The sequence below is a fragment of the Ovis canadensis genome, chromosome 2 (genome assembly GCF_042477335.2).
Source record: "Ovis canadensis isolate MfBH-ARS-UI-01 breed Bighorn chromosome 2, ARS-UI_OviCan_v2, whole genome shotgun sequence".
Taxonomy (NCBI): Eukaryota; Metazoa; Chordata; class Mammalia; order Artiodactyla; family Bovidae; genus Ovis; species Ovis canadensis.
Window position 1 is genome coordinate 43,096,143 of NC_091246.1, and position 21,975 is coordinate 43,118,117.

The 21,975-nt window shown below is 51.7% G+C and overlaps 1 protein-coding gene across 2 annotated transcripts; it reads right to left on the reverse strand.

Annotated features, from left to right (window-relative positions):
- Window positions 1-1,492: 1,492 nt before the first annotated feature.
- On the reverse strand, window positions 1,493-21,814 carry LOC138433391 (rho-related BTB domain-containing protein 2). 2 transcript variants are annotated; one of them, XR_011254287.1, is made up of 11 exons: window positions 21,162-21,814; window positions 16,647-16,848; window positions 15,911-16,014; window positions 15,178-15,363; window positions 13,501-14,525; window positions 13,082-13,200; window positions 11,405-11,555; window positions 11,258-11,310; window positions 7,015-7,103; window positions 5,924-6,029; window positions 1,493-4,619 (listed from the first exon to the last, which is right to left on the reverse strand). XR_011254287.1 is itself a non-coding variant. In XM_069575969.1 (10 exons), exons 2-10 carry the CDS (start codon window positions 16,836-16,838, stop codon window positions 4,402-4,404), a joined length of 2,190 nt encoding a protein of 729 aa, XP_069432070.1. In that variant the 5' UTR covers window positions 16,839-16,848; window positions 21,162-21,777; the 3' UTR covers window positions 1,493-4,401. The 2 variants fall into 2 exon arrangements, 1 of the variants encoding a protein (XP_069432070.1); XM_069575969.1 differs by lacking the exon at window positions 11,258-11,310 and having other exon boundaries at window positions 21,162-21,777.
- Window positions 21,815-21,975: the final 161 nt, after the last annotated feature.

A 21,975-nucleotide genomic window follows, 5' to 3' on the forward strand; every position in this document is an offset into this window, starting at 1 on the left:
CCACCAGTAGAAGCTTCCAAGTATGGCTGTTACTGTTCAGTCGCTAAGTTGTGTCCAACTCTTTGTGACCCCATAGACTAGCCTGCCAGGCCCCTCTGTCAATCCCCATTATGGATCACAGTCTTGTCGTGGCAAAGGGGCTTGCATAATTCAATGAAGCTATGAGCTATATTGTGCAGTGCCACCCAAGATGGGTGGGTCATGATGAAGAGTTCTGACAAAACATGGTTCACTGGAAAAGGAAATGGCAACCCACTCCAGTATTCTTGCCATGAGAATCCCATGGACAGTGTGAAAAGCATAGCTGTTACCAGTGTCTATACCCACAGCCTGAGCCGCACCCACCCACTGCCTCTCTGAGACACTCTTTCAGACCAGCAGGCAGCTCTAACCCAGGTTTCCATCAAGTGACCACTTTTGCCCTAGCTCCCAGTGTACGTGTGTGCTCTTTAAGACTGAAATCTCTGTTTGCTCCAGTTCTGTGGGACATGCAAAATTAGGACCCTGCTTGCTTTAAAAGCCAAATGCTCTGGGGGTTCATCTTGCTGATGCAGGATCCCTGGGCTGGAAGGCCCAACTCGGGGGTCAGAACTCTCCTGTGGAAAAGCCCTGCAATATAATCCTCTACTTTGTGGGTGGTCCACCCAGGAGTATGGTGCTTGATGAGACTGTGAGTCTGCCTGCTCCAGCCATCTCAGTGTGGTTCCTGCTTTCTGTCTGTAGTTGTAGAAGACCTATGCTGCTGGGGTCCTGTCTTTTTTATCAGTGCTTGTTCTGCAAATAGTTGTAATTTGGGCTGCCCGTGAGAGGACCCAAGCTCAGGGTCTTTCTGCTCTGCCATCTTGCCCAGTCTGTATTGTGATCTTCTTCTCAGAATAACGACATGCAAGGGGGCCTCTCCTGGTGTCTCCTCCCCTTCTCTGGCTCCTCCTCCATTTGCCCTTCCCAGTACTTAGTGGGAGGTTTCCTTGCTTGACCACTCTTAGTGTGGAAGATGCACCCCAGCACCCTCAGTCCAGGGAGGGCAGATCACTTCTTCTTACTTTAAAAAATACTTTGTAGGCCCTTCAGCCCTCCTTCCACCACACCTGCCTCTGCAGTATTCCAGTCGTGGCAGGATGATGTTAGGAAAGCAGTACTCCTCAGTGTATCTTTTTCATCTCAAAACTTTGTGTGCCCAAGGCTGGACCCAAACTAGAATTGGCTGAGTATTTAGGGACCTTCAGGGTATGGTGCTCCAATGGAGTTTGGTAGGGGTCCTACCTCAGTGGCCTTGGTGCAATAGCCCTTTCCTCTTCCCTTTCAGAGGTCCTGCCCTACTGCCCCTCTGTTCCCTGGAAGTCACCTGTTTCTTGCTTTTGCTGTTTCTTTTGTGGAGGACAGTCTGCCTTCATCTTCAGAGGAAGATAGAAATGAATTCTTGTCAGTCAAGTGTCAGGTCACTTATCCCTTTCTCAGAGGACTTCCTTAGTGCCCACCTAAAGTATTAGCCTTGTCAGTGTTCATCATGTTTATTTAAGGTAAGCTTGATGAGAGCATGAAGTTGCCTTGTTTTATGTCCAATCCAAAGAGCACCTGACCCACGATAGGCACTTGATTAAGTGTTTCACTAGTGGCTGTTTATCTTTTCACTCTTCTCTCCATTGGAAGTTCTCACCTTAGAAGAGTTGGAAACATCAAACAGTACAAGAAAGGCCATTAGGTACAAAATACTCATGTGTTTATGAATTCATGACCAAATTAAATATGCAATTTTATATAAAGAGAGGCATGTGTGTGTTTTCTCCCCCATCCTCCCACTCTCCTCTAGAGTAGTTCTGAGTGACATGGGTGCAGGAGTGTGTGTTCTTGCTGTGTGACCCACTCCTTCCTTCTCGCTTTTATGCCTCAGGCTCAAGCTTGCCCTGCGTGACTGTGTCTCCTGCTCTGACTCAATTTCTGGGCACCAGGTTCCTGGGGGACTGGAATTCAGCCCCTCCTCCATCCCTCTCCTCCCTGACTGGGATGGCCCAGGTCCCCCATAGCCTCCCCAGGTGATATCTAAGTCCCACCTGGGCTTGCTGGGCTCCCTGGAGGTATGGACTGGCTCTGACAGAGCTATTGGGAAGGGGTGGTGAGACCCCGCTTGCTGGGATCCTTCTGTGGCCTCTCAAATGTGAGCCTCCTGCCACTGCTGAGCCACCCTCCTTTTCTGTCCCTGCTGGCCTTTCTGCATCCTCATCAGTGGGCCAGATGACTCAGGCCTGCAACCTCATGGAGACCTAATTCCCCTGCATTTGGATTTCAGGTCCTGGCTCTCCCATCCCCCTAGAATTCTTGGGAGGCCCCCATGGCCCCTCCTACACTCTTCCCAGAGTGAAGGTGCTGGTGCAGAGCAGCACACCCTACCTCGGAGGCTCCCCTTCACCTCACCCTCACCCTGAGCTCAGCAGAAGTGAGCTGACCAGCCAGGAGAGGGCAGCACATGTCCGGTTTCCAAGCCTGCCACCTGGAGGACTTGGAGGGGAGGCAGCCATGGCCTTGAAGTCTAGGGCTCGGACACCATGGCTCACAGCCACTCAAGATGCACTTGACCTGCCACCTCCTGCTCCTTCTCTTGACAAGGCCTTGACCTCAAATCTCTAGGTCTTAGCACCACAAAATGGATGCAGAGGTTCCATTTTTGCGGGGTTTGCTCTATGCCAGATTATTGGGGGTGGAGCCCCCACACCGGGCCCTGGGACCAAAACCCAGTCTTTCTTAGATGAGATGAGTCCTGAGTGCTGAGGACAGGAGCTCAGTCTCTCTGGCTCCAGCTTCTTCAGAGGGACCCTGTGTTCTGACTCTAACAAGGGTGTGTGGAGTGAGATACAAATCAGAATTAGAAAAGGGGGAGAGGGTCAGTTGTGGCCCAGCTTTCCCCCATGGGGCTGCAAGATGCTGTCTTAATCCGCCACCATCCTCCAGGCTCCTCCCTCCTCTTCTCTGGACTGACCTTGGTTTTGCTCCTGTTCAATTCCCCCATTCTTCCCTGTTATCACCAACCAGCACTGAGTAAGGTCATGTGCTTCATTACGATCCTTCTTGACAAGGACTCCTATTCTCCATGTCAGTGCCCTTTTCCCTGACCTTTGACCCCTACCACATCCCACCCCTTCAACACGGTCATATCCTATGGAGTTACCTGCTGAAGTTGAGAACAGTCTGATTCTCATGACGGGTCCAACACCATGATGATTCCCGAGCCCACCCTCCCCACCCCTGCAACCTCATCCCCAGCATGCTGAAGGCGCGCACTGTGCCCTCCAGAGTCAGTCAGTGGGGCCAGGACGTCCTCGGTCACAGCCTGTGACACTGCTTTCCTGAAAAGCATCGGAGTCAATTCTACCACCTCGACCATTTCCTCATCCACATCGGACCCCTGCTTGGCTTTATAAAAATGAGAGCCATCCAGGGTCTTTTTCTGCTTTTCTTCCTTTGAGGGGATAGAGGCCACAATGTTTTTGTCGGTGGTGATTTTGTTCATTATTGTCTGCATTTTTTTGCAAAATTTACCCTCTCCCCATAAGACGCTGTGCTGCCAGCAGCTGGGGGAGGAGCCCAAAGGAGCATGGGATTGCTGTACTCTGGTCCCATCACCCTCTACTCTCTCTCCCCCTGTTCCAGTGTTTCCTTGGGTTTCCATCTCCAAACCTGAGCGGTAAAGGATCAGGGGGAAGAGAAGTTTCTCATTGCACCAAGAAGCACTGCTTCCAGGGCTGCAGCTCTGAAAAACCTCTGCCACCTTCTCAGGCCTGGTTGCCCACAGCCCCGGAAGCAATGCCGGCAGAGGGCAAGCCTTCCACTTGCGGCTTCTGGCAGCTGCAGCACAGGGGTGGAGGCCTGGAGTTGGGCTCTGAAGGCTTAATTTCTACCCTGACTTTTCCAGTGAGGATTTGAGCAGGCCCCACGTGGAAAGGCCCACAAAGCCTCTGTAACCCTTCAAGTCCATAGATGGAGACGTGGGGCCAACAGAGGTAGGACCCTGCCGGCCCACTGCTGCTCCCTGGGAGGGGGCTGCTTGCGCAGACCAGGACACACAGCTGCTCCGCAGGAGAGTTTCCCCTTTGATGTTAAGGTTCTCTGACCCACAGACAAGATGTCACGGTCCTCAGCTCTCTCCCCGATGCCCGCCTTCCAGGAGTTGTCTCCCGGCCGGCCATGGAATCAGGACCTCTGCACAGGGCCACTGCTCTGGTCCACGAGGCCAGGCTCCCTCCTCTCTGTGCCGAGCTATGTTGGCTGGTGAGAGCAGCTCCACCCAAAGGGTCCTGGTTATGCGAGTCCTCTGTCCCTGGGAGGTGGAGGGGACTATGCGGAGGAGCAGAGGGGCAAAGACAAGTGGGGACAACAGCAGCAGGGTCAGAAGAGGGTGGCAGCATCTCAGACCACAGCCGAGGAGGAGGATGGGGACGCCGAGGAGGCGGCCGAAGAGGACGCCGAGGACGGACTATTCCAGAACAGCCAGCGCCGCTTGGGCTGCCGCTTCAGGTGCAGATAGTCCTCCTTCTCGCGCTCCTTCCGGGCCCGCTGGTAGTGGTCTTCCTCCTTCAGGTACCAGACGGGTGGCCACCGGTGTTTCTCGAAATACTGCTGGTTTTCTGGGGCAGAACGGCAGTAGGGCTGGGTGAGGAAGATGCAGGAGGAGGGCAGAGGGACTCCCACCCCTGCCCCGCTGCCCTGGAACATGCCTCTGGTCCTGGGACCAGAAACAGAAGCCCTGCCTTCACTGAGCCCCCAAAGAGAGTCAGTTGCCTAGGGAGTGGAGCCGACGGTCCACACTGGGGAAAGGCATTTCCACTTGTGTTTTTCTTCAAGTCAGAGGGAAGATCCTATCAAGGCTCAGAGAATAAAGCAGGCTGCAACAAGGGATGAGGGAGAAATGGAGAGAAGAGCTGTGGGCAAGAAGATGCTCGGCCTGGCTGGGAGGACAGCAGATGCAGCTGGCAAAGCTGAGGTTCTGAGAGGGGAGGTGCGGGGGTGGGGGTGTGCAGGAGGTCAGATGGGAGGGAAGGCTAGGCTGAGGGCTTTGGACTTATTCTAGAAGGTGTGTGGGCTCCACGGAAGTTTGGCACCAGGGAAGTGAGGCAGTTGGAACTGTGCTTTAGAAAGAAAATGCTAGAAGAGTGACGAGGAGAGAGCAGGAGTGGGAGAACTGGTGGAGCACTGGTGGGAGGAGGGTCACAGCAACGCAGACGGTGCCCAGTGAAGGCCAAGCAGGGGAGGCCAGCCACACCTCTCCCTGGATCCCATGAGTCCCGGATCCCTGGACTCCTGTCAGGCCCCAGGACCTGAGACATCAATTAAGCAGAGACCAAGCTGCAGGGACCCCAGAGGATACCCAGATCTGTGTTGTCCAAGCTGTGACTTGTGCCATTCCTAGGTTATGAACTTAATGTCATGAGTCATGAACAGTATTAAAAACAATTGATAACTTTTTCAATATGTGGACTAGGTCACAAGATAAAATGTAATTCTTGATAACCTAGAGGGATGGATTGGAGGGAGACTCAAGAGGGAGGGGATATATGTATAATTGCAGCTGATTTGTATTGTTGTTTGGCAGAAACCAACCAACACTATAAAAATTAACAAACAAAAGTGTATTTCTTATTGTGGAGTTTGGTCCACAAACATCTAAAAAAATACCACCTCTAGTCTGTACCTGTGAAAAGCAGAAGCTCAGAGGGGCAGAATGAATTGCCCAAGGTCTCTGGTGGGCCGGGACAGGGGGCTGCCCTCCACACCAGCGCCTTTTCCAGGACCCCCTCCGCTGGGCTGGGTGCATGTTTGCAGGCTACTCCCCACCCACAGGGGTCTTTGGCAGCCTCTGGGCACCCTGGGGTCAGGTCAGAGGCTTGGACCCAAGGAGAGGGAGGCGACAAATGCCGCTGGGAATGCTCACCTGGGGACATGGCCTTCATGTCTCGGGGGAACTTGCGACACACATTGTTGTAGTTGGTGCAGATGTGGTGAAGACACCAGTCAGCCAACTGGTACGCACAGTGGAACTGGGAACAGACAGGAGCATGTCTGTGCTGGGACCCCTGGGCCAAGGTCTGCACACAGATGTCTACTTTTGCCTTCAGAGCCAGAGCTTTGCTGCAGCTGGGCAAAGGCCCTGAGTCACAAAGAACCCACCTCGAGAGGCAAGGCCACACAAAACCATGACGGAATGACATGCATTTGCTCCTTGGCACCATCCCCACCTCACCTGTGACCTGCCCCCAACAGCCCCAGAAACCCACAATCCTATGAGGTAGCCTCTTACTGGGTCTGCCCTCCTCAGAATGACCCCTCATCCTCCATGCTGGACCTGAGCAGCCTGCACTAAGCTGCTGACAAGCGGGCTTAGAGAGCTGACCTCCCAGGCATATTTTAGCTTCATAAACTAATCTTTAGAATTTTTGGCACCCTGAGGGCTGGTAGGGGAGATTTTGCTTGCCTGTTTTGGGTGGCTTAGACAGTAAAGAATCTGCCCGCAATGCAGGACACCTGGGTTTGATCCCTGGGTCAGCAGGATCCCCTTGAGGAGGAAATGGCAACCCACTTCAGTATTCTTGCCTGGAGAATCCCGTAGACAGAGGAGCCCGGCAGGCTAAAGTGCATGGGGTCACTGAGAGCCAGACATGACTGAGCACCTAACACTATCACTTGGGAAAATGCAGGCAGGAAGTTCATCTTAGATGGAGAGTCCCCAGTGTGCCTTAAATGACCTCAGCAGGCAGCAACCGCGTCTATGCAGGGCTCTGGGCTTCCCTCCCCTGCCCAACGGCTGCCTGAAGTCTCCGTCCCTTCCTGCCACAGCCAGCCTCTCCTCTCGGCATGCTGAGGTGCATCCTCTGGCTGGAGGATGAGACGGGTCTGCCCACTGGGGGAACAAGTCTGTCAGTGGGTTTCCTTCCTACCCGCCACCTCCCGAACCCTCCCATTTGCTGCCAACAGGCAGAGCCCAGAGCTGAGAATGTTGGAGAGACTCCTTCCCTGTCATCCTACCTGAGCCAGTTCCAGGAACACAAGGACGTCCCCATCGATGTCCACCATCATCTGAGTTGCTTCCATCAGCCCAGTCACTGTGTACTGCTCTGTGACACACACACAGCCAGGAAGGGGCTGAAGAACCACAGGAGTGGACAGGCTCTTGTTCATCCCCTCCCCGACCCCAGCAGGGGCCCACAGCAGGGCAAAGAGAGCTCCGGGGCAAGTCCCAACAGACCAGGAAAGGCCACAGGAGATTTAAGTCTGCTCCCACCAGTGAGGAAACCAGGAAGGAGGGGACTGGAATAACCTATGAAGTTTTTTAAGCTACATATGTTGCAGCAAGGAGTTACACAGGTGGGGTGAAAGTCCCCACCCCTGAGAATCAGCCATTGATACTGATGGGAGAGGGTATTAAATCTCAAATTTGCTGAGAACTATGGATTAGAACTAAGGATTAAATCAAGTCGTTCGTATTAACTTAAATTTTGTAACAAATTGTGTACTAACTTTGCATTTCATGTTAAGACCTTTCTAGGGAAGAAGTAAATACTTTTAGTTCTGAATTTTAACTGTATCAGTATAAACTGATAAAGTATTTTATCTTTAAAAGTAATATGTCTCAGCTGAGTTCATGGAAAAAGACCTAGAAACAACAGCCATCCCAATAGCAAAAGCATTGCTAATGCAGATACTGTGGCCTTGAAATCCCATTTCCAACTACAGGAAGCCAAGACTTCTCAGAGAAATGGCTGATTCCAGGTATGGGGCAAGAAGTGTACATGATGAACCGGGCACATCTTGTCATTCCAGAGCATCAGAAAGCTCCTCTAGAGACTCCGCAGCCAACTTGAAGAGACTTCTACAGGTTAAAGGAACAGTAGAGTATCTGAGTTTCCATAAAGCTAATTGCAATTATTTAAAACCAATAGCTGGAATCAAGATTGCCGGAGAAACATCAATAACCTCAGATACGCAGATGGCACCACCATTATGGCAGAAAGCGAAGAAGAACTAAAGAACCTCTTGATGAAAGTGAAAGAGGAGAGTGAACAAGTTGGCTTAAAACTCAACATTCTGAAAACTAAGATCGTGGCATCTGGTCCCATCACTTCATGGCAAACAGTTGGGGAAACAATGGAAATACTGAGAGACTTTATTTTGGGGGGCTCCAAAATCACTGCAGATGGTGACTGATGCTGTGAAATTAAAAGATGCTTGCTCCTTGGAAGAAAAGCTATGACCAACCTAGACAGCATATTAAAAAGCAGAGACATTACTTTACCAACAAAGGTCCATCTAGTCAAAGCTACGGTTTTTCCAGTAGTCATGTATGGATGTGAGAGTTGAACTATAAAGAAGGCTGAGTGCTAAAGAATTGACGCTTTTGAACTATGGTGTCGAAGACTCTTGAGAGTCCCTTGGACTGCAAGGAGATCAAACCAGTCAATCTTAAAGGAAATAAGTTCTGAATATTCTTTGGAAGGATGGATGCTGAACCTGAGACTCCAATACTTTGGCCCCTTGATGTGAAGAACCAACTCATTTGAAAAGATCCTGATGCTGAGAAAGATTGAAGGCAGGAGGAGAAGGGGACAACAGAGGTTGAGATGGGTGGATGGCATCACTGACGCGATGGACATGAGTTTGAGTAAGCTCTAGGAGTTGGTGATGGACAGGGATGCCTGGCATGCTGCAGTCCATGGGGTCGCAAAGAGTCGAACACGACTGAGCAACTGAACTGAACTAAAAACCAATAGAGTATGTTCAAGTCCAAAAATTCATAATCACATGTAATATTAATAACAAAAAATCAACTGATCACTCTCAAAGGATGATAGGAAACCAATGTGTATCTTGAAACCTGGTAAATCGGGACTTCCCTGGTGGTCCAGTGGCTAAAACTCTACACTTCCAATGCAGGGGACCCAGGACCAACCCCTGGGAAGGCAGCTAGATCCCACATGCTGCAACTAAAGAGCCTTCATGCCACCACTAAGACTCCACTGCAGCCAAATAAGTACCTAAATATACGAGAAAGGAAAACAACTGGTAAATTAAAATACCACTTATTCACCTGCCTTTCCTACATGAACTATTCCACTGGGAAAACAAACCATAGGTGAGGGCAAGTTTCTCTCCTTTTGAAAGTATTCCAACAGATTAAAAAAAAAAATAGACTGAACTGGAATATTACCATTTCACAACACTTAATAAATGAATGGCAATAAAACTCAATGGCTGCTAACACCACAAAAAGAGAGAAAAGCAGATGATCTATGCTTCTTGATGAAAAGCAGAAACAACCTACAAAATGTAGTCTCACCAAAAGAAGACTGGATCTAATCTCGCCTCTAGACCTGAAGGCCAGTTGATAGGAAGGAAATATGTTATACTACAGAAAGGCAATCAGTAGAAAAATCTAGGTTCCCTAGATCAGAGGATTGTTCCAACATATCGCAAGGGAAAGTTTTGTTTTTGTTTTTAACAGACAAGGTACTTACAGATTACAAAAACCTTAAAAGATATATAAAAAATAAAATCATGCTATAGTGTTTCAGGATGAACACTTGGATGATAAAACTATGAGGAAGAGTAAGGAAGAGCGATCATAAAATCTTAGAGCAATAGGCAGAATGGTTACTTTTGGGGTGGGGAGAGCCTGTTGTTGAGAGGGACAGACTGGGGGCTCTGGTGTGGCAAGCAAGGGCCACTTTGGTTTGTAATAATTTATTAAGATGAACACATATTACATGTTCTTGTGCAATATTTAACATTTTTTAAATTAAGCTTAAATTAATAACTTCATAGTAAGCTTATATCACAAAACATGTCACTTATTATGCAACACTTGGCATTTTCCACTGTTCCTTAACAAGGTACATAGAAACATATTTTTTAAATGTGTTTTTTAGCAATTATGAAGCATTTCACAGGAAAGGCCATTCAGTGTTATATTCTATAAGCCTTTCTATGCAGCAGTGAGAGGTAACATTTTTAATGGCTACCTTGCAAAATCCATCCACGCGTGCTTAACCAGGGTGCCTGTTTGACTTGTTTCTGATTGCTTGCTATCATGAAACAAACTTAAAGAAACACCTGAATACATTTTTTTTTTCATTTGGGCCATTTCTTTGTAGCAAGTCTTTCAAAAGTTATTTAGTCTAAGAGTTTGGACTGTTTTCTGTGTTCTGGGAATGCTGCACCACTTTTTCAAATTGTTGCAGCTGTGGTCTTATTTATCATTTATTTATTTACTGGTCCCACCTCTCAGGGATCTTAGTTCCCTGACCAGGGATTGAACCCTGGCCCCTGCAGTGGAAGCACAGACTTTACCACCAGACCACCAGGGAATTCTGCAGTTGAAATCTTTAGAAGCCTCTTACTCTCTGCCCTAAAGCCCTCAGTGTCCCCTGGCCTGCCTCTGCAGGCTCAGCTCTTAACATTTGATTCTGGTCAATCATTTCCACCTCTTCCAGGGACCAAGCGCCACCTTTCAACTCATTTCTCATCATAGGATCGCTGCTTCCCTCATAGCAAGTCCCAATCTTGATCATCTGCCGAGGGCCACAGCATCTCTAACACCAGGTCCTTCCCTGAACCTCAACTCAGTATCTGAGGCCTTGCTCTCTGCCGCCAACCCACCCAAGGACATTAATCTGGACATCAATGCCAGTACAGGTACCAACACCAACATCAATGGAACGCACATGCTGACCCCAGCTCAGGAGCGCCACCTGTCGGCGGGCACGACCGGCTCCAGACGACTTCTCATCTGCACTACACCAGCTCTCCTCCTGCCCTGGGACCCCAAGCGCTGCTCCTTGGTCTCCCTCCTGCCCCAGTCCCTGCTCCACCCAAGCCTCTGGGGTTGGTCCATCCTGAAACCTGACCTCTAGCTCGTAGGATCTTCCAGGAATCAAAGAATTAGGAGTGACCAACAATTAAGTCAATGTTTACTGTGTTTCTAGAAGAAGAAAGAGAAAGTGAAGGTGGAAGAGAAGAAGGAAATGAGAAAGGGGAAGAAAAAGGAGAGGAAGGAGGAGATGCAAGGGTAGGAGTGAGGAACGGTGTTCTGTTCTTTCTGACTTCTTCAGCTTGCCTGAGCGTGGCCAAGCTGAGAACCTCGAGCCCTGGCATCTACTGGTGCCCACTTACTGTGCTGCAATAACCTCTAGAGAGACCTATAAGGTGACCCCACCAAGCACCCCTCTCACACATTTCTTTACATCCACATCCTCACCGCAACCCCAATACGCACCGACGTATCTCACGCTATGTAAACGTATCCCCTTGGTGCTGGCGGCCTGTCCCCTAGGAGGAGACAGGTGAGAGAAGAAATCACGTCTCCCAGGGGGTCCCCTGACTCCTCCTCCTCCCTGGAGAACCCTCCCCTGGGCTTAGCTACCTGTGAGGGCGACCAAGTGCGGCAGGCAGAGGCGGTTGGCCAGGATGATGAGTTTCATGTCGTCCAGGTCGGGGCTGGAGGTGAACATGCCAGTGTACAGGTACTCCAGCACGGCCCGCATGCAGCTCTTGCTTGTGTAAGGAAATACCACCTGTGGGTGGGAAGGAATGGAGCAGGCTGCAGCAAGGTCCAGCTTTCGGGAAAGAGCAGCAGTTCTGAAGAACTCAGAAGGCTCTGGCCTGGACAGTTGGTCTCCCATAGACAGGCCACCACCCCTCTGCAGTCCCTGGACCTGCTCAGAACCCCTCCTTCCCCAAAGGCTAATCTCCCACACCAACAGCCTGCAATGAACCCATCCGCTGAGCACCTGTGAGCAGGGCTCTAACAGCTTTTACAAGGACCTGGACTCCCATTAGCATCCTTCTGGTTTGGAGGAAGCATGAAGGAGTCCTTCCGGTCACCTGCACCTGGCCCCACTCTATCCTTCAGGGAGCAGTGCCAAGTGGGATGTGGATGAACGGAGCAAACACCAGCTGGTCTCTCTGGGCTGCTCGAAGCTACAGCTCTGGGCCTCTGGGATCTCTCCAGAGCAAGACCAACACAAAAACTGCTTTCTCATCAGCCGCCAGCCTCTCTAGGCTGCACTGGGAATTGGCTGGAACTTTACAGCTGCTTCTGTGGCTCTGGAGAGTTCCCATCTCACACTCTGCACATCTCAACCCACTCATGCTTCAGGGAGCAGAGGCAACTCAAATCTCAAACTCTCCTCTTCACCTCCCAGAAGGACTCCCTTTCTAGTGTGTGCTAAGTCACGTAAGTCATGTCCGACTCTGTGCGACCCTATGGACTGTAGCCCGCCAGGCTCCTCTGTCCATGGGATTCTCCAGGGAAGAATACTGGAGAGGGGTGCCCTTCTCTCCTCCAAAGGATCTTCCTGACCCAGAAATCGTAGGAAATCCCTTCTCTGGGTTAGAGGATGCTATGCTCTAACATTCTTTGTTCAGCCTTTCATTCAAGTGTTTGCTGAGCACTGACTAAGGGCCCAGAGCTGAGAAGGGTACTCAGCAGAAATAAAAGACCTCATCCCCATACTCAAGGGAAACCTCAGATTAGCTGGGGAAACTTGGTGTGGACCCTTGGAACTTTAAGCAGATTCACAAAGGAGGACACTGTTAACTACAAGGCTGAGGGATGGACAGTCAGTGTCACAGTTCAGAGAAGGGTAGAAAGGAGGTCAGACTTGAACTCCAGTCTTGATTTGGCTAGAACTCCAACTGACTCCTGATGTTTACTCTTAGTAATTTTCTACCCACTGACTCCCACCCTACACCTTGACTATAAACCCCACTTGATCATGCTCAATTAAGAATTAAAACCAGTTCTATACTGAGATCTCTTTTCCCCTATTGCAATAGTTTCTGAATAAAAATCTGTTCTTACTGCTTTAAGAAAAAAGTTTTTTTCTAAACTATAGAGCTAGGATGTGACCATAATTCCCCATCTTGGTATATTGCAAAGTCCTTGGCTACAGGAGCCATCTCATAAACGTCTCTTGGGCCCATCACTTGGTGGTTTGGACAGAGTCAAGGCTGAAGGAAGTACCGTGAAGAGACAGATGCCTCGGATGGAAAGGGAGTAAACCTCTCTCCCTCCCAGCCATTTCCATCCTAGCCTTACCTCCCTGGTGGAACTCTCCACAAATGGCCCCCCAAACATGGCAGCCATCCAGTCACAGCTAGAAATCAACAGGGGCTTGTGGGCGCTGATGGTGCCATCATCCAGGATGAAGGTCACATCTGTTGGGTGAGAGAAGATGCATCACATGAGGATGGGGTGAAAGAATATGGGACAACCAACCCACAGGTCGACACTGCTCCCAGATGACTGCTTCCTCCTGAAGCCACAGTCTGTGAGCACCACATGACCACAATCTCAGGCTGGGGGCTCTAGGTTTCAGGAGCAGAGCCACGGTATCTCCAGGACATCGGTGGCTGAGATGACTCAGAATGCTTCTCAGACAGACCCAGATTCTGCAGAAGGCTCCTGAAGGGAACTCCCCTGCCTTTGGGACACCAGCTCCTAAGCCTGTTTCATACCTGAGAAGGTGCCTTTGGCCAAGCACTCCTTAACCCGGTTGGTCCGGCGGACATGGAAGGCCTTGGTGATCTCCTGGTTCATGAAGCCCTCGTTGTTGAGGATGTTGGCCACCATCATGCGCAGATCAAAGACCTCAAGCAGCTCAGCGATGTGGGCGATGTGCATGAGGTCTCGCTCATTCTCGTCCAGCTCCCCTGTGTACAGGTACTTGAGAACAGCCCGGAAGGGCCCTGGCTGGATGGAGTTGTCCATTTTCACCACCACCATCAGCCGGGATTTGTAAGTCAGTGGGTCTTCTGTCATCTCTTCCTGGATGCTCACAAAAGCTCGGCTCCAGGAAGACAGCACTCGACCCCGCCCAGGCAGGTACCCTGTCCCATTGCCTCGTAAGATCCCATCGCTGGTGGATGCCCGGAGCCCAACAGGCCCAGAGCCCCCGCCCTCCTCCACGCTCTCACACACGTCAAAGCTGGCTGCCCGGAGCAGGAAATCCCGGCCGTGGTGGTGGTGGTGGTGGTGATGGTGGTGGTGTTGATCAGGGTGACCCCGGTGGTCCTCTGAGCGGGGGCCCCCTGACCCCGAGGGTCCCCCCAGCTCCCCCTCACTCAGGTCCATGAGGAACAGGTCGTAGAACTTGGAGGAGGACGTGGAGAGGTAGATCTTGTGGGCGAAGATGCGCACCCGCTCCTGAAGCACAAGGATGACGTCTGCACACAGCGGGTCCTCCAGGAGGTGGGCAGGGCACTCCTCGCTGCTGGAGGGGGGGTCGGGCACCACAATGAGCGGGGGCGGCGGCTTGGGGGGCAGGAAAGGCGCCTGCAATAGGGGCCGCTGCACATTGCGGAGGTGGGACTTCCAGAACTGCAGGTGCCGGCGGGAGATGAGCGCTGCCCGGATTGCGTTGTCGAAGACATCCTTAATACCGAACTGCGCCACCACGCTCGTCTCGTAGTAGGGGATACCCAGCTCCTTGGCCACCTCTCGGCCCTTCTCCGGGGGAAGGATCTCATTGGGCTTGATGGGCCTGGCACGTTCAAGAAGGGAAGCCAAATTCATGTCAGTGGTGGAAGGGCGGGGGGCAGGGAGATGCATTCCCCCGATCCTGTGTGTTTTTCACCTGACTGGGGGAGTCCCCGCTGAGAATCTGGGGCTAAGCCCTGTTCCTGCCCTGCTCATTTCCACTCCCTTTCTCCTCTGTTTGGCCAGATCCTACCATTCTTTCAAGGCTCACTTCTAATCCCTTCTTCTTCCAGGAAGCCCTCCATTATCTATGGTAGGCCTGGGTGATCTCCCCGGCTCAAAGTAGTGGGAGGGCCGACTACCTCTCTGGCAATTAGTATGCTGGTTTTTAACATATTCACCTCTCCAGTTCATCTCCCAGCAAGATTATAAGCTCCTTTCATACAAAGATGACCTCTCCTTCTCCTTCTCTCCTCATGATGCTTAGCCCAGTATTGCCCACTCAGTGTGTAATGTATGGATGGATGGATGGATAAAAGAATGACTATTCTTACTGGCCCCCTATGTGAGTCTGGTTCAAATGGAGGGAGAGAAGTGAGGCCCTGTGCATTCTCTCAGGGCTGAGCAGGGAGTTGAGAGACACACAACTTCCCCCCACCCCTTCTTCCCTTTCCCCATCTGCCACCTTCCCCTCCCTAGGCACCAGGACTCCCTACCTAGCCAAGGGTCTCCTGGCCCTATTGACAGCATCCAGGTCGGCGTAACGCAGGTCCAGCTGGCAGCCCACCAAGATGACAGGTGCTCGGGGGCAGAAGTGCTTGATTTCTGGGTACCACATGGTCTTGACATGGTGGAGGGAGTTGGGGTTGGCAATGGAGAAGCACAGAACCACCACATCAGATCTGGGGGTGGGAAAGAGTGAGGTTATAGGCAGTAAAAGCTAGTGATGTTCCCTGCTGCTGGAACAAGGGAGGACACATACCCAACGGCACCCCTACACTGCAGTCCCACGACTGTCATATCAGCTCACATGATCTCACCCAAAACATTTAATCACAGCACCTCCTATTTCTGTACCCCCAAGTTAGCACTTGAGAGCTTTTGAAGACTCTTGGGTTGACCTCACAGTTCTCTTGTGATTTAGACATGACCACTTTTACCATCTCATCTGAAAAAACTCATCTCAGAATGGCCTTCCTAATTGCTCAAAGTCCCAGCATTACTGGTTAACAGGGGAGAACTGAAATTAGGCCTCCCAACTGCAAAGCCAGCTCCCTGCCCAGCCCGGGCTTCCTTCCCATCAAGGGTCTCCCACGGTAGTTTTCTCCATTCCTTCCTCCCAGTTTCACAGAGTGAAACTCCTTCTACTCAGTTTCACAGAATGTCCTCATACCTCAGGGAAAAACCCCATCCACTTGGCTCCCTGCAGGCAGCAGGGGCCTTCCCTACCTCCCATAAGCAAAGCGACGGTCTTTGTGGTGGTCTCCAAAGGTGTCCCAGAGGCGGAGAGAAACGCTCACATCATCTACCACGTCTCGGGAACGTTCTAGCACCTGGCAGGGGGTAGGGAGGAGACGGGGTGGGACAGGGAGAGAGGAGGGAAGCAAAGACAATGGTTCCTGGGGGCCCTGCATGCCAACTCGGGGTGGGGTCAGCTCACACCTGGGTGCCACAGCATTGGGGCTGGAGGGACAACTAGTGTCTCCCTCTGCGTGTCCTAGAACACCTGAGTCCCCTAACAAGAGCTGGCCAGGACAGAAGAGACTCCAGAGAGCAGATAGTCATGGGAGTGATGCGATCTCCCAAGGAGCCCGTCCTTGTTCCCAGCTGTACCTGCCAATCAGATGTTTCCCAGCCTTGGGTCTTCTGGTATCATTAGCCAGCAATTCCTTTTCTCCCAGCAGCTCTCATCTCTCCAAAGCACCACCCCTTTCCCAGCTCCAGGGCTTCCCATTACTGGGGGCTATGTTATACAAATGCCCCAGGCTTCTGCTCAGACAAACAAAAAGGGCTGGGGACCCCTCCCCTGGGGTGGGCTCCCCTCAGGCCTCTCCCAGGGATCTGTGCTCTTCAGCTGCCCCTACTCAACCTTTAAAGGGCTTCCGTGAGCTCAGCATAGGCCCCCTCTGGAGAGATTCCTGGGGAAGAAGCCCAGATAAGTGAGGCCATAGATTTGCAACCTTACCTCTTGGCATACCCGGTACTGGTCAATGGCCCAAACCGTGGGCACATGGGTGGCAAGCAACTGGTACTGGGTGAGGGTGGCATTGCAGGCCCGGGCACAGATAAGCCTGGTCTTGCCCACAGCGTTGTCCCCCACCACCACGCACTTGATGGTCTCTACGTTTGGCCTTTCATAATCCATGTCAGAATCCATTAATTGGGACCTGAGGGAGAGAAGAGAAGCAGTCAAGACAACTTCACACACCAGCCCCTGAGGGCCAGGGCCAGCAGCTCTTCTCTGCCGGGGCTGTGGCCTCTCTGAGCATCTGAGCAGAGAGAAGGACAAGGGAGTGGGTAGCTTTCCGGGCACAGACTCCACAGGGGCCCGAGGAGACAGGAGTCCCTTCAGGCTGAGAGGCACAGCTCCACTGGGTAAATCTCTGGTCTTCCTCCTGTTGTCTCCATCCTCCAGCAGCAGGGCTTCTGGTTGGGGAATGCCAGAGAGAGATCCCAAGGCGGAGTCTGCTCGGGGGCTGGTCCCCACTCTCCTGGGAAGAGAGGTGTCTGCCTAGGAAGTTCATTTATCATCTGCTCTCCTCCTCCAGCCCGCAGGGCTGTGAGAGCAGAACAAACAGTGAGAGGAGGGAGTCAGCGCCAGGTCCCCACCCCTTCTTCCCAGCATGCCTGAGGGCAGGGCCGCTGAGAAAATTAAGATGAAATTAAATTAAAACTTAAAAATTTAAATGAAAAAATTAAATTAAGATTTAATGGACTTGTCAGACTGGGCAGTGGCCCTCCTGGCCGCGACCTTTGCCTCTCTGCTTCTCTGGCTGTCCATTTCCAAACCCCGGCCTGCCTGTGGCTGTCCTTCAACCCCAGCCCCATTACAGAGACGCTGAAGTTTTTTGTCCCAGATTCTCCAAGCTGAGGCGACTTCTGGGTGCACCTGAGCAGTCCACAGGCCTCTCCTCTCCTCTTGTGGGATCGTCCCATTGCCTAAGGGGCTCACTCAGTATTGAGATGGTGGTAGTGGGGGTAAGCAGTGGCCTGGGGCAATACGTGTGTGTGCACACACTCAGTCACTCAATCGTATCCAATTCTTTGCGACCCCATGGACTGTAGTCCATCTCCAGGCAAGAATACTGGAGTGGGTTGCAGGGGATCTTCCTGACCCAGGGATCCAACTCATGTCTCCTGCACTGACAGGTGGATTTTTTACCACTGAGCCACCTGGGAAATCTGGGACAATACATCCCATGGCCAGTGAGCCTTCCCATCCCCTACGCAGGCCTGCCCTCCAAGTATCCTGCATCCAGTTTCAGGGAAAATGAGATACACTCCCTTCCACATTTCTCCTTCCTAGGGAGGAGGAGTCTCAAGCTGGAAGCCCCCAGATACCAGCACTCCTGGAAGGATGCTCATTAAACTGGCTGCACCGGTAATGGGAAAGCAGAGAGTCAGAAACTCGGGCCTGAATTTCTGAACAAATGTTTGCCTCAGTTTCCTTCTGTGTTAGGTAGAGAAGCAGCTCATCCACCCACAGAGAGGGATGGCTCAAATGAACAAACAGAAGGTCCTTCTGTAGTGAAAATGTCATGTCAGTGTTTAAAAAGCTATCTCCAGGAGGGGGCCCTGGGCTTTTAGGGGTTTTTGCTGACAGCCTCACAGTTGGCATCCACTCCCCTCTGGAAGGGTTGAAGAGAGAAGGTAGGGGTAGTGCAGGCATTATTAGCAAGCTTGGTTTCACCAGGGTCACTGACCTGCCCCTGCTCACATTCCCCGAGTGCCTGAAGTCAGCTGGGGGTTGGAGCAATTTGAAGGACTCCTTCCTAGGCCAAGGAAGGCTGAGCCCAGAGGAGTCCTGGAGGCTTCCCAGGAGCTCTCACTGCTGAGCCATCCAGCCCAAGAGCCTGGCCACCAGCAGCAACAGAGGAGCTCAGCTCCTGCAGGGCTGTAACTAGATGCCAGCATGCAGGAATGCAGACCTGAAATATCCAACGATGGCAACTGGGATTTTGCTCAAGTGGATGCATCTGCATCTCAGCCACCTTAGCAAAAATTACAGCAAGGACTTTCCAATGAGACACCCGCCTCCTCTTTCTTGGAATTTTACAGGATCTAAACAACCAGGGGTCTCTGTGCAGGTCCCTCCCTCGTTTCCAGTGCAATCGTCTGCCTCATTCCTTCTCCTTCCTCTGCCCCTTCTCACCCTCTCCAGCAAGCAACCATTATTCTGCCCACCATCTTGCCTCCCCCCAAGTTCACTCTCCTGATGAAGAGCGGGAGCCCCACTCTGACAGTTCCTCGTCTCAAGGCAGACAGCGGGAAGGATGTGTTCGCACTGGGAGGCATCTGAGTTGTGATTTCTGTTTTATTAGTTGAGGAACAAAACAGATAGAATCCCCAATACAAATATACACAGATGTAGGAGAAAGAAAGAAACCTACTAGCCAACAGAGCTTCTTTCTCAAATTGAGGTCCTAGCACCATGGAGCTGTGTAGACAGAAGAGGGGATGAGAAATTGAGGCGACACGTCAGCTCTCACACCCAGGAGCAGCTGGATGGTGAGGAGGATGTCAGAACACCAGCAGAGTGGTTCAGTGCTGGTCCAAGATTGCTGAGTCTACAATTCAAACACTCAGTGCACACCCTATGCACCTCTAGGCTTAAGCAGGGGACAGCCAACCAACAAGCAGAAGAGCGACACTCCGCTGGGAGTTTAGACAGCAGACCTGTTGGGTGTTCCTCTGGCTGAGCGGCCCCTCCCCATCCATTTCCCCAGCTCCCCTGCAGTCTTCTCTTACTTGTCCTTTGACTTCCTCCCAATTTTGATCATTCTTACCCACTCCACCCCCATCCCAACTGCCTGACTGGCAAACTTCATTCACCATCTAATCTGGGAAAGGGCAAATCACTTCATTTCTCTGTGCCATGGTCTACTCTTCTGGAAAATGGGTATGAGGGCATCAGACGCAAATCTTGAATCTTGATGAATCTGTGCCAAGACAGCCTGGGCCAAAAGGAGGTATTTGCCTTCTTATGTAACGTGGTATTATATAATGCCAGATTACATATCTCTATGTGTAATTATACCTCTCTTTTAAGATACACACTGGCCCAATTAAGCGAGCAGAACTCTTAGTCTAATCAGGCCTGTTTTTAGAAGGATCCTGTCCTGGAGATATGATGCCATTGTCAACAGTAATGTAATTTTTGCTCTAGAATATTGCTACTTCACAATAATGGTGCTGGTATACAATGGCACAACCCCCTCAATAAGCCTCTCAACTTCCCCTTTCCTTCTGGCACTCTCACCTTCAATGACTCTAGACTTTTCCACACAATTGCCTCATCCCCATTCCTTCTGAGCCTCCTGATTAACTTCCACACACTATGGTTTCCTTGCCACCTTGCACTGGCTATCAAGACCCCCAGGCCACTCCTCTTCCTCAATGATTCCAGAGTCACCCAGATGCTCCCTTCATACTCCATCCCACAATCCCTGTCCCCTTCTCCAAAGACAGCCTCCTGCCCACCAACGTCCCAGGTCTTTGTACTCAGGCCAGGTCAGAACAAAAGGCGTGTGCTCAAATTAGCTACAACCCTTATAGGTTCCCAGACCCACCTCCATACCCCTACACACACTCTTTGCAAAGCCCAGAAAAGCCCCCCATTTCCCTCCCACAGCCGATAGGAGGCTTGCTCATCTGTAGCTGCCCTAGTCTGGTTGTCAAGGAAACAACAGAATCTCCCTGGGAGCCTGCTTTGTCTCCTAGCAACCAATATCCCACATCCTGCATCTTACAAAATACAAAAGGGAAGAATGTCTTGAAAATGAAGGTAAAGATCAAGGAGGATTGGCAGGATGAGGAAGAGAAGACCCTTCCAATTAAAGGAGGCTCCCACTGGGTCACTGACACTGTAACACTGGGGTTGGGGGGAGCAGAGAGATGAATCCCTCCACAGATCCGATGGGCATCAAGGCCCAAAAAGATGCTGAATAGTCATGTTAAACAAAAATGCAAGCCTAAACACAGAATAAGCCTCTTCAAACATCAACAAACAACCTTAAGGATTTCTCCCCTTAGTTTGCCAGAACTCAGATGCACAGACTGCAATGGAACGGGTTGAAAGTAACATATCCAGAATGGCAGAAACAAACAAAAACCCCACATTCCATTAAATATTTTTAACGGAAATATTTCCACTACTCTGGACCTTTTCTCTTGACATGCTGTTCTGCACACACATACAAAATAAATTTTTTTATTTAAATGGGGGAAGGGGAAGGCCACTGCATGCCACGGCAATCAAGTTCTTTTCCTTTTCCTTTCCCTAGATAAACCCAGAAAAGGTTAGTCCCCCGACCGCTAAGACCCCAGCAGCCGAAGCTCTAGTCCAGGGACGAGAGGACGCCCCCGAGGGAAATCAGGACGGGGGCAGACACGGCCCCCGGGAGGACGCAGAACGGGGAAGAGGCGCGTTTCCAGAGGCTGCTCGCAACCCGGCCATAATACAAATTAATCATTTACTTACACCGCTACATGTGACGGGGTGATTTCTAGTGTAAGGAACACATCTCTTCCTGCTAAGCACGCTCATTTTAGTGAAATGGCTGGGGTCACTCCGCGGGTGCAAGTTAGGACGATACCGGTGCCTCCGCGCTGCTGCTGCTGCTGCTGCTGCCGCCGCTCAGGCTCCGGGCCCGGGTCGCGTTACATCAGAAACTCTGACAGAGCAGCCCAGGCCGGACGGCGGGCCGGGAGCGGCCGCGAGCGCGGCACTGCGGCCACTGCCTCTTCCGGATCAGCATCTCCCGGCGCCCAATGTCACGGAGGCGCGCCGGAGCCGGGCAGCGGGAGGCCGCTCAGACCTCCGCGGCTGGGCCGCGCCGCCGCCAACGGTCCTCTCTGGCTGAGGAGGCCGGAGGCGGCGATCAGGAGTGGGCGAGAGGGGCGAGGCCGCCGGTGCTACGCGCCTGGGCCCGCTCCGAAGGCGCGGCCACCAAGACGCCTAGCGCTGCAGTCCCAGGGACCGCTCGCGACCTCCTTTTTTCATTCACAAAAAAAGAGAAAGGGGATTGAAAAAAAAGAAGAAGGGAGGGAGGGAAAAAAGGTGGGGGCAAAATCTCACCCAGAACGCCAGCCGTGACAGGTACCGCCCTTCGCGGCGTTCCGTTGGTCGAAATCAGTTGAGGGGGCGGGGAAGGGGCGGGGAAAGAAGGGGATTGGGTGTCCCCGAGGCCCCGCCTCGCGATGTCGCTTGTTTCCTCTCCGCTTTCGCTTACCTCGCCTTCACCCAGAGGGACGCCGAGTAGAGAGAGGCTCTAGGCTCGCCTACGGGGGCCGGG